The sequence below is a fragment of the Amia ocellicauda genome, chromosome 1, assembly GCF_036373705.1.
Source record: "Amia ocellicauda isolate fAmiCal2 chromosome 1, fAmiCal2.hap1, whole genome shotgun sequence".
NCBI lineage: Eukaryota > Metazoa > Chordata > Actinopteri > Amiiformes > Amiidae > Amia > Amia ocellicauda.
This window is the reverse complement of record NC_089850.1, coordinates 52,653,741-52,666,236: the sequence shown is the minus strand read 5'-3', so window position 1 is coordinate 52,666,236 and position 12,496 is coordinate 52,653,741. Positions and strand designations below refer to the sequence as shown.

Sequence of the window (12,496 nt, the reverse complement as noted above, 5' to 3'; positions counted from 1 at the left end):
GTGTGTATATTTATATATAATTTAATATGTGTATATATAATACACACACACTACATATCTGTGTGTGTAATCGGTTTCCTTGAAAATGCTTCTACTTCCTAGATAACCTATAATTTAAACTTGGAATTGAGCTGGGTTTAGCAGCATGGCACCGTGTCACAAAAAATAAGGCTGAAGGGGCAGCAGGGAATTAGCCCACCATTCTTATCTAACTCCGCGAACTAACCCTCTTCTTTCTCCCAGCGCGCTCTGCTTTGCGCTGCATTCTTAATTGCTTACTGCCTTGGGCCGTGAAGAAAGAGAGGGAAGGTGGATATTGAACACTGAGTAATAGAACTGTGCTTAAACCCCCACTGTTGCAAAGACTTTAATTCCACAGGCTTGACCTGTCCTGCCCTCTATCTAGGTCTGTATCTATGTGGCGTGAGCTTTTATATTTTAATTTGCTTCTGCACGTCCTGCAAAATTAATGGCATGGTGGTGGTTGTATTTTTTTCCCTTCTTCTTCTCTCCCTCTTTGTGCGAGGTACAGTACAGGAAAGACCCCTCGGTGTTTGCTTTTCTTCTATAGCTTGGTTACCGTGGAAATGAATAGGCCCGCACGCCTTGGGATACCTACGGCTCTGCCCTTAAAATTGCTTACAATGCAGAAATGGGAAAGACGAAAGGCCCGGTTAATTTATAAGTGCTGTTTAGTACCTGTGAGTCATGTTTGTGATTAGGGATAGACATCTTTATGTGCAACATACAATTTCATGCAGTCTTTTCTTTTTTTGTTACTTTGTTTGTTGTTTGTTTTGTTTTTTTATTTTATTGTTTTGTTTGCGACCGTTGCCTTTTCCTTTCTTTTGATTGTGTGTAGGTTGGGGTTTCTTTGAACACACTGATTGTTTTTCACGATGTCGTTTGCAAGCTAATAATGTAAAGTGGGGAAATTACACTGCCTTGACGTATGTTAAGAAAAAAAGCAGTTGAGCCGCTTCGCCAACACAAATGTATGCAATATCTTTTTACACTCTTCGCAAGCTGGATTGCTTGTTCATTCTAATTAATCCCAGATACATTCAGTTCTGTTCATTATTTACAGGCACTGGGTGTCTTGTGATTCTGTCTCAATAATACAGCTGTTAACTTTCAAGATGCCAAGAACACAGGATCCTACTGTTAATGTTGCTCGTAGGAAAAACAAACAAACAGCAGAACAGACAAGGCTGAGGTATAGAAAAGTACATTTGAGGTGCAGAATAAGAAACAGTGTCTCAGTATGTGTGCATGTTTGTGTTTGTAATTAAGTATATGAATATGTACATGTGTACGTGTGTTTGTGTGCATGGACGTTTGTATGTTGGAACCTTTTTATTTTTTTGACTGATTTATTTTAACAACTAAGAGCCCGCAAATGTAAGCAGCATTTGCTGCGAGCCACATCCAGTTAAAGCACTGGTCAGGCAGCATTGTCTGTCCGCTCGGCACCCCTGCTTGCACCCATTGTCCCCGAGCCCAGCAGGGGCCGCCTCCAGCCCTGCTCCTCCTGCCTTCCATCTCACCGACTCCTCGCTGGAGCCCCACAGCTGCCCGAGGTGCAGAGGGGCCCCAGACTCTCTGACCTCTCACCCCTTCCTGCTGTCACTCACAAACCCTCGTGCAGCACAGGCGCATACCTCACAGGATTTACTGTTCATCAGTGCTGCTTCATTTCCATCTCTGTTTATTTATTTATTTACTCCCTCACAGGCAGGGATGGTCACCATTCAAAATGGTCTGTATCGGCTTTGCCACGATTAATGTCATTGGAAACTAATAATAGTATTAACTGTAATAGTAATCATTATTATTAATATCAATATCATCATCCTTATGAAAATTATAATAATCATACACATATATTGCATTACTAATAGAGATCTGGTGTGTTTTATATTTACACACAATCAAGAGATCTCCAGCAAGAGAAATCGGGAGCTTCTATAGGTCAGTTGAACAAGGCAGTGGCACACGGAGGCGGTGAGGTGCTGACATGAATGCTGATTTCAATGCTTGCTTTTACTGATCAGGTTTCACAATTCCCTGCCTCGTTAACCCTTAGCTTCCTAAAGTTGTCGTCAGAGGCTCATACTGTTAACACTGTCCCTTTTAAATCTGCTTACCAGTTCTCGCTCAGCCACGAAAGTCTATCCATTTCCTCACTGGTTTGTCTCCGACTGCAGATTACAGATTGGATCCTCACTTGTTGCATAGGTGTGTTTTGCCCCAACTGTTTGTTGGAATATCGATTGTAGTTTTATGGGGCATCTTCTCTTCCACATTGACTCCAGTGCATATTTGTGTTTGTGAAAATGATTACTGGAAACACTGTGAAGAGAACATTAAATAAAATCATGACTGAGGATGAAGAATATTTAAAAAGTATATAAAAACAAGTGGGGAAAGGTAGATTGTGCAGACATGCACTAAACATTTACATACCTGATTGTACAAATAGTTTATTGGAGTCACTGTAAATGTTTGAAGTGCTTCTGTGCACAAGATCAGGGACTAGCTAGCTCTCAGTTGTTGTGTACGGGCCTTATTCCAGAAAGTAATCAGGGGAACCGTAAAGTCTCATCTTAAAACCCCATCTGGGTGATTTAGCAGATGCTCCCTGAAACTTTGGTGATTTTTGATTTACAAGCGGCCTGCAAATGCATTTTCTAAACTGTAACTCGGGTGCAGGGGAGTTCAGGATCTGTTAAAGGAATAATCGTTGTATAAACCTAACTCTTAAATGGTTTACATGCTGTTATACACACTGCAAAAGCAGAACTACTGGTGTGATGTCACTGGTGTTACACTATAAACACTTCTGCGAACACATTGGTGTGTGTTACCATGTGTATAGTGTAACAATCACTGACTAGGGTAGAATTGTGAATGTCCCCCCGTCTCCGCACAGGCTGGGAGTACATGATTGAGAGCTGGTTGTGATTTCTTCCCACATACCGCTTCATTTGCAGCTTGATAAAGCCCCTTCCACAGGCTCTAATAAAGTGGAGATTACTGTTCCACAGCTTCAGAGGGGTATTTGTCACCACAGTACCATTGTTTTTAGTGGCGTTTAAATAAATTCTGCAGCAGTAGGTTACTTTTTTGATAAAGTTTAGTGTAATGTGCAGTCTGGAGGCCCTGTTATTGAAAATACAGTAGGAACTGTGTCTAGAGCCACCATGATCATGAAAACACACCTTTAGTTTGTACTTTAAATGCATTTTTATTGAGATGTATGTAGCACAGTTTTGCTTCAATATGGGATTTTGGACAGTTACAAAAAATATATGTATAAATATTTATGTGTGATAGATTGATTGTGTATATGTATATATGTGTATATATATGTGTGTGTGTGTGTATATGTATATGTATATGTGTATATATATATATATATATATATATATATATATATATATATATATATATATATATATATGTGTGTATATGTATATGTGTGTATGTGTATATATGTGTGTATATGTATATGTGTGTATGTGTATATATATATATATATATATATATATATATAGTGTATATACACACATTTTCAAATGTGTGTGTGTGAAATATATGTAATCTATATGTAAACACAAATTAACCACTTGTTGCCTGACCTGTGTTACGCAATCTTGGCTTTTTCCTGTTGTGCGGAATTCCTTTTTTGGATTCCACCGGGCCTATGAAGTTGAAGATTTCGAATGGATAGCAATAAAGGATTGTGCAGTAGTGGCACTTCCTCTGTGAAAGTAGTTCTCTCCATTAACAGCCCTATTCAGCACTGTTAAATACCACTGGCTGCCACTTCAATACCATTAAATTAATGTTGGAAGTATAAAGGAGAGGCCCCATTGGTACTGGCTGATGACGTTATAAATAGATGGAAGAGCAGAGGTAAATTATCCTAAATGACAGGAGTGGGTGTTCAGGCTAACCCCCTTCTCTTTCCCTTTTTTCTTTTTAATCTTTTTTTATTTTGTTTGGGTTTTACTTTACACTATCACACCTTCCCAGGTCAGCTTTTTTTTTTTTTTTTTTAATCGTCGTGTTTTATTTTATTGATGATGTCACAAATGTTTGGCCCGGGAGTAGGCAATCTGCTTTACAATGCAAATGACACTTCACTTTCTACTACTTAATGCATCCTGATGGAAGCAGGCTTCACAGTTTCTCTAAAGCACTCTGCTGTTGCCTAGCTAATATTTAATGAGTTTCTTACATGTGTTTTAATTCATAGTCGTTTTAGTTATCTGCTTACCTGGGTACTTTGTGTGTTTCAAAATAACTTTAAGCACAATTGTATTAGTTAATTTATTAATGTATACCCCAAATTAGAAGGATAAAAAACAGCATGTACATATTTGGTCCCCCTGCTGTCATTAAGTTGTGCTAAGGTCATGTAGTTCTTGCTCTTGTAGGTCGTTTATATTAAATCACCATTCGGTTCAATACCATAACTCTTTTTTACATGATTGAACTCAGGATGAGGATGACCTACTGTAGTATAGCATGATTTCCTGTCAATGTCAGAGCTCTGTGTCTCTTGTTGCAAACACAGTTGATATTTCAAAGGCCACGTATTCAAGACAACCTGTTATGAATCTAAAAACAGACATCCGTTAAGATCCCTTACATCTAAATATAATAAGGTAGACCTATTTACTACGGGGTGCAGATACCCGGTTTCCTCTTCTATCTGTACTGCATCACAGCGACGTGCGCTAAAACTGAATGAATGTGGATTATTGCCTTAGAGCAGAATTGCAGGATGTGTAAAGGTAGTAAAGGTGGAAGGTCAACGTGCCTGATACGGCTCCATCTGGGCTCTCAGACTTCATTGCACTGTGTGCCTTCTACTGTTCAATGTGAACATTTTGTCACTCTTGTTTCAAGTCACATGTTGAATTGGGAACAATGTTATATTGACCCCCCCCAATTCATAAATAAATAAATATGGTGCATAGTTCCCTTTAGCAGGGGATGCAAAAGCTGTAAACTTGGAGCAGCAGATACGGACTCCGTGCCAGGTTTATAATACTTTTATTCCGCCTGGGGTTTCTTACATTCATGTTACCTTGGGGCCCATGTGGGATAAAAAGAAGGTTTGTAATCACTGATTCAGAATTAAACTTGAAAAGAGTGTGTCCATGCCATTATATTTGAATCCCCACACGCAGTGTATAAAGCTGTTCTGGGGACGGCTAAGCTCCCGTGAACCACATCCCCAATTATTAAACCGGTATTTCTTTAAACCAGAATTGACATTGTAATTTGCTTTAATGGTTCCACTATGTGCAAAACTCCCATTCTCTCAGGTCAGAGTCTCTGGTAACCCCCTGCGTTCCGCAATGTTCCCCTCTTTCCTTGTTCTGCGACTAGCATTCACCTCACGGCTGCACATGAAAGATACCGAAACGGTAACAGAATAACAGATGCAGTATAATTTGTACTCCAACTGTATTATTAAGGTTTTAAAGCTAGTTGTATGGAAAAAGAGAATCATGTTTATAAACAGGCTATTACTACATTACATTAAAACCAACGTGGCCTCAACGGATTTTGACCAAACTGTCACCGAAGACCACAAAACCCAAAGTAAGGGGACTTACGATTTGATATCGGTTGCAATAAATCAATGTTAAAGCTTTGCTAGGTCACTGTTTTGCATATATCACATTAGATTTACAGGATGGCATGGTAAAGTATGGTGAGCCGGAAACGGGAACGGAGACATTGTGCAGATGTGAGCAGGTACCTGACAAGCGCACAACAATTTCAATTGAAAAAGACAGAGGAGAAAATAAAACGTATACGTGTAACATTAAGTTTGTCACAAGAATATATATTTATCCTTGGATTGGTGGAGGGTGACGCTCCGGAATCTGTGTGTGTCTGTCCCCCTAGAATTGTCAGCCTTCCAGTGTCTGAAGGCAGATTTGTTTTTGTCCATTTTTTTTTTTTTGGTCTCATCCCAGTTGTTTTTTATGAAGAGCCTTGTAGAGGATGAGCGATCATCAGTTTAAAACCTTCAGCGCTGCACCATCCACTGTTACATCAAAACACCATGCCTGCCACTCAAACCCAGTTAAATACCTCAATTCCTTAAGGAATCCCCAGAACAATTGACCGAATCAATGGCCCCCTTTTCATTGATAAAAAAAAAAAAATGGAAGAAGTCAGTGGAAGGAGAAAGCTGCAGAGAGAAACCAGAGGGGAGGGCTGTCAGGATATATTTGCACTTAACTCGCATTACTGACTCAGTCGGTGATTTAAGGCCATAGTTGCTTCGTTTTTTGTGTGTCTGCATTCGTGTGTGTGCGTGCATGTATTGTTTTTTTGTTTTGTTTTGTTCTTTCCCTCTTATTCAGCGGTGTTCAGGCAGATTGATTCCCAGGGAGGCCGACTTTCTCGCCTTGGCGTTTATGAACATGCAGCCAGGGCTTCTCATAGATTTTTAAATTAGTGGCAGCTTTGCTAGAAAGATGCGTTATTGACTGATGAAATAGAAGCTGAGTTCTAAACACTCCAGATTCCCTGGAGTTTTCAGGAGCGAGGTAATTGAAAAAGTGTGAATGTGTGTCCGCCATCCTTTGCATGTACGTTCACGAGGGAAGTGTGGGGAAAAAGACAGTTGTCTCATGCCCTCTTGGCATTCATTTGTTAAGCAAAAATTACACATCTCAATTTGCAAAGTTAATAGCAACACAATGCTGTTTTCTTTTCTCTTGTTTGTGGTTTTGGTTCCTTCCATGAACTCCAGGTTTCCTTTGATCAAACGCAAACCCTTATTTCTTTTAGCAAGTGTCAAGGTGGGGGGGGTTTAATCCTGTTGATGACCTCTAGTGGAATGAGCACAGAACTACAGTCGTTTCACCAAATTGGTCTGATGTTTGTACATGATCTATTTTAAACTCCATTTGATAAATTGTAGTCTGCAGTGTCATGCTTATATGTGTCATTTGCCCTGTATTTAAAAGGGCTTCTTATTCTATAAAGCAGAGCACCCCCTGCAGAGATCTGTATCAATTTAGAAATGCTGCTGCAATTACACTAATTGTATTCAAGTTCCTTATGTTAAAACATTCACCTTCCCATTATGTTATTTTAGTATCATTGACAATTATTATTCTACTAAGAACACCTGAACTGGCGCACTGAGGCTTGCAGGAAAATAAGTGGAAAATGCTCTTTTTTGGGCCTCAATTGGGCACTCCTGACATATTAATACAGGCACTCGAGTTTTACAATATTTGCTAATCATTTTGCCATGATCATTGAAAATATCAGAGCACTGTACAGCTGTGGAAACATGAGTGTTATACAGCACTGTCACAGCCAATTGTCAGAAAATGCTTTGTTGATGAAAGGAGAAGTGTTTGTTTGTTTTTAGGAAAAAAAAGTCTCACTGAGCCTTATCAGTGTATTGCTTAAACATTCTGGACACTTACAGGCGTAGAAATGAAACGAGTATGTGATTCACAAAACTGTATTTTCTCCTACTAGGGATTTGGAGTTAGTAAATTGTCACTCATCTTGCCAGTCGGACAGACATCTAAAATCACTGGAACAATTCCTAAAATTTCTCATTTACTGTCATGAAAAAATCATTCCCTTAAATTATTTACGACAGCCATTCTTTCACCAGGAAGAGAGCAGCCACCGGTGTAAAGGAAACTACTTATATGTCATGTTGATGAGACATAACTAAACGGAGGTTTATTTCCATTTCCTAAAAGACGCGCCATCGTCGTAATAAATTAAGCGAAATTTGAATACTGAAGGTTCTGAGTGTTGTTGTGAATATAGTACAAGAGCAAAGAAATGAAATGTGCTACTACTTCTACTGCTTCTTAAGATACTACTAATGAAAAATAATTATAGTAGTAGTAGTAGTCTTCATTGCCTTGTTTTTCTGTCCTTCTGAAGTTAGAACCCTACTGTACTTTACTGCACAGTGCTGCACTGCGGTGGGGTCAAGTCACACGCACAGCCTTGTGGGCCAACCTTGACCTCCTGTCCTGTGTTTCCACAGGTTCGGACATGGCCATCTTCTGCCTGCTGTGCGGCAAACGCTTCCAGACGCAGACGGCGCTGCAGCAGCACATGGAGGTCCACGCCGGTGTCCGCAGCTACATCTGCAGCGAGTGCAACCGCACCTTCCCCAGCCACACCGCACTCAAGCGTCACCTGCGCTCCCACACAGGTACAGAGCCGCTCCAGTTCAATCCAGAGAGACAAAATCAAAAGGGTGGGGGCAATGGAAGTCCAACGTGTCCACCTGGACCAACCAGCCCAGCCAGCCTCTGAAACACGAGCACGAGCACCTCAGGGGGGAACGTAAATGTGAAAGTTCATATCCTCACAAGTATGATTGCACTTAACCCAGTCAGAGAGAGGGGGGGGAAAAAAAAAGACACATAAATATTGTCTTGCCTCTTTTTCAGTTTCAGACTCTAAAATATTTTGAAGATATGTCATCCCCACCTAATCTTATAAAATATTTTATACTAGTAGCTTGTTTTTCTTCCCGTTTTTCAGTGTGTTTACAAGATGTTACTCATGCCTCTTCAGATTAATTTATGTATCCAGTTTAGATGACAGAGAACATGATATTAAAATGTGTTCATGAGCTGAAAGGAAGTATAGAGCACAAATCAGGCCTATAACAATAATGTATGCCTTTACTATGGGATGCAGTTCTCAATTTATTATTTTTAGTGCTTTCAGGGTTCGCCCGTATATATAAGTGACATGCTGAACGATCTCGTTAAAGGCATCACTTGTCTTGAATGTGAACAATACAACAGAAGAGGAGCCCTGTGTTTTTAAATGTCAGTCATCTAAAATACCCAAAACACATGCATGCCAATGCATAGAAAGTGAAGATTATTTTAGGTTTTCAGAGAACTTGCAAGTTTGACCTGTTTGCTTCCCCGCTGTGCAGAACTTTGTTGAAATCCAACTCAAGGTCACAGCTGAAATGAATCAAGGTTAACCCTCATTGGGTATAGGTCTGTAGCCCAAAAAACACCATGTACTTTGGTACTATTTGCCACATTTCAGCTTTCTGACTTTGGCAGAGGCCCAGGGCTAAATGGCAGAGGGTATTCAGGTCAACACTGAGCTTTGCTTACAGAGCCGAGAGAGGAAACAATTGCAGGTCTCTTCTGGCACCAAGCCTGACTGTAGCTGTACAGCTATTTGTCGCTCAGCCTTCATCCACTCTAAATGCTGACCTTAAAAACTTTTGTTTGTTGTTGTAACATTCATACCTGCCTCATATAGAGAGCATATTATTTTTCCATGCAGCTCTGTTGACGTCTCTGCAAAACTGCTTCTATGGCCAATTTTCATGTTGGTAATATAAGCTTAGAGTAACATTCGTGTAGTGTTTTGCCCTTAGCTAAATGGATCAGAATGAAGTAGTCTAGTGATTGCTACAGGAGCAATGTAGTGCTCTGAATAAGATCTGGGGGCTTAAAAGGCTAGTAAGAATTTGAAAAAGTGATGGGAGAGAGGCACCGTTTATATAATATTCTGATAAATTATTCATGAATGATATTTGTGATTTTGTTTTTCTGTAAATGCTTACTGACTTTTTTTTGTATGCAAGTCTTTCAGAGACTTTTATTATGTAAAGGTAAATATACTGAAGATAAATATATCCAAATAGGTTTCTTTTGCACAGCCACATTGTTCGTTTAGCCTTTATAAGTGTGATGTAAAGTTTCTCATACTTATTTTTGAATTGTTACAAAGTTATTTTGCACAAAACTACTTTCAAGCAGTGTAGATAACAGCACTGTAATACATAAAATACTAACAATACTGCAACACATTTTTCATTGACGTATGGATGCATCCCCATATTATTATTATTATTATTATTATTATTATTATTATTATTGTATGCCTAAAAATATCTTGTACAATAGTCATATTGTTTAATGAGTCACAGTTGTAGTGGTTGGCAAATGAATAACTCTGGGGCTGCTCACCTAGATGTAGGCCAGTTAATTGAGAAACAGAAATGTTTTACACGCTCATACACATGTGCACGCACGCACGCACCCACGCACACACACACACACACACACACACACAAAAGGAACAAACTGTCCAATTTATACTTGGAAGTAACTTTGGATTTTCTCTGAGCAAAATAGTTTCCCTGGAGAAAAGGAAATTTTTTGGGACACGACTTTCCTGCCTGTGACCTTAAACAACAGTCAGATTGTCAGAGCTGCTTAAGATCCTGACTCGGAAAATAAATATTTAAAACTAACGGCTCACATGAACACAGGCTGCCCAGTCACAGCGCAGGTCAGGCCATTATTAGATTTCTGCTGGAGTGAGTAACCGTACTGTATACACTAGCCTGTGCCCAGACCCAGGTCTTCTCTGCCTACATAAATGTCATACATGTTGTTTTTATTTCTGTAGAAACATGGCCACCACATTGGTTTGAATGCCTTCGAACCTGATTTTTTGTAGGCTTGTGGGCTTTCTGGTGGCCTGTTTTGTGCATGATGTAGAGCTTTGTCTGAGGATAAAAAAAGCTGTCGCTGTTGAGCATGCAGACCCACAGGCTTCCTGAAATCAAACTGAATGAAAAAGGAAAAAAAAAACAACACAACAAGCAACAGTTTTGTTATTGTTGGTGTTGTGACTTCCTTTTTCAAACAGAATTATGTTCAAATGTCTGGCAACAGTTCTGTGTGCTATTTCTGTTTTTCCGGCGCCAGGCAAGGAGGGGGTGACACACCTGAATGTTATTTTTTCTCAGACATGATTAATGTGATTCATATTTGATCAGTGGAAAGTGATCTGTGTGTCAGTTAATTCTCCTCTACGCTCGCTTGCCCAGCTTTTCTCTCCCTCTTTCGCTCCCTTCGTCTCTTCCCCTCTCAAATTCTCTCTCTCTTTCCCCTAATGCAATCATATTTTCAGCTGCCAACAAATAACTTTCTGTATTCTTTTCTTAAACCTTTACTGACATGAGGACATGCGATGGAGTCCCGTTTATAAATGGAGATACATTAGTATTAATTTTAGTTTTCTTTCAGTCTAGTACAGACAGAATTGACTGAGACGTAGTGCTTTCAGGCAGAATGACAATATTGAACTGTGACACCAGATTACATTACTGCACACCACCTAATATCCTTCCTCACCCATGTGGCACAGCTGCTAACCATATTTTATTTGTAATTTTCAAGTTCTCCTTTGGCCTAAACGAGTGCCTTATTCAACTATATTGTACCCACACATATTTCAGGTCCATGAATAAATTGATTTTTTTTTCCTTCCATCTCTAAATAATGATTGAACTAGTAATTGACCTCAGTGGGGGTTGTGCATCCCCCCCCAGACTCATACACTATGAGAATGTATTCTATTCATTAAGGAAGGAAGGAAGGAAAGTAAATGTACAAATTAATGTCTGCATTTGTAGCTTTTGCTGCAGTGGTTTGGACACATTTGTGTTGTTGTTTAATCCCACACACACACGCACACATGCATTACCTGCGAGAAATAAAAAATAATACACACACACACACACACAAACACAAAGACACGCACAAGCTCAAGCACAGTCATACATTAGGTTCTCATAATCATTGAAGCCAGTCAGCATCCCATTCCCGATTCTGCCGTCGGAGTGCTGCCTTGTTAATATTCTGTTGTTGTTCCCTCCTTGTGTTTTATTCGGAGCCCATTTGCCGTCTGTGGCGGGTGTTTTGTGATCGCAGCTGTGTTTGATAGCGCAGGCCAGCCCAGGCTCTGGCATTGATGGATCCCTGATTTACGCTGCTTATCGCATAATGAACCCCGCCGCTGTGAGCAAGAGACACTTTTTACAGCCCACCGCAAGGCACTCGGCCACGGTTTTAGACACATGTGGCAGGTAAAAGTGCCAGGCCAGCCCGCGGAGTGCAGGTGGGAGTACCCGGCCCCCGAGGGCAGGGAGAGCCAGTTGGCCCCCATATCTTTTTTTTTTTTTTTTTTTTTTGTCTGGCTTACTTATCTGCTCTGTGTGACAATTAACATGCTCCATGGAGGCTCTTTATCTATTCATACAGAAGAGACAATTCTGTCGGGGGTGGGGGTGGGGGGTCCTCTGATTTGCTGTATCATATTTAAGGAATATAAGCTTTCACTATATATATAATAAATATATATATATCAGAGAGAGAGACAGAAACTAAAAGGGATATGGTAATTCCATGTATGGTGATGCCCAATTGCATTTGAATATGGCAATCAAACTCAATGACCAAGAAAACTGTGATATTTATAAATGCCACACATGGCATTGAAACCTCATTGGAAAACAAATGTATCATGTTGGGTTTATGTAAATATGAAGGCTGATGGTGTGCCATTAAGTATATGCTTTGAAATCACTGGCCTACAGAGATCAATATAAACAATAATTGCCTCTGCCACAGCGCAGGGTCAAGTAGACTCT

General features: G+C 39.9%; 1 protein-coding gene across 2 annotated transcripts in view; it reads left to right on the top strand.

The window, feature by feature from the left end:
- The window catches only part of zbtb16a (zinc finger and BTB domain containing 16a), a 125,353-nt gene that overhangs the window by 102,519 nt on the left and 10,338 nt on the right, over nucleotides 1-12,496 (top strand). For both annotated transcript variants that reach the window (XM_066708498.1, XM_066708506.1), the window contains exon 5: nucleotides 8,057-8,227. In XM_066708498.1, the coding sequence (XP_066564595.1) occupies nucleotides 8,057-8,227 (171 nt within the window). The remainder of the gene's footprint in view (nucleotides 1-8,056; nucleotides 8,228-12,496) is intronic.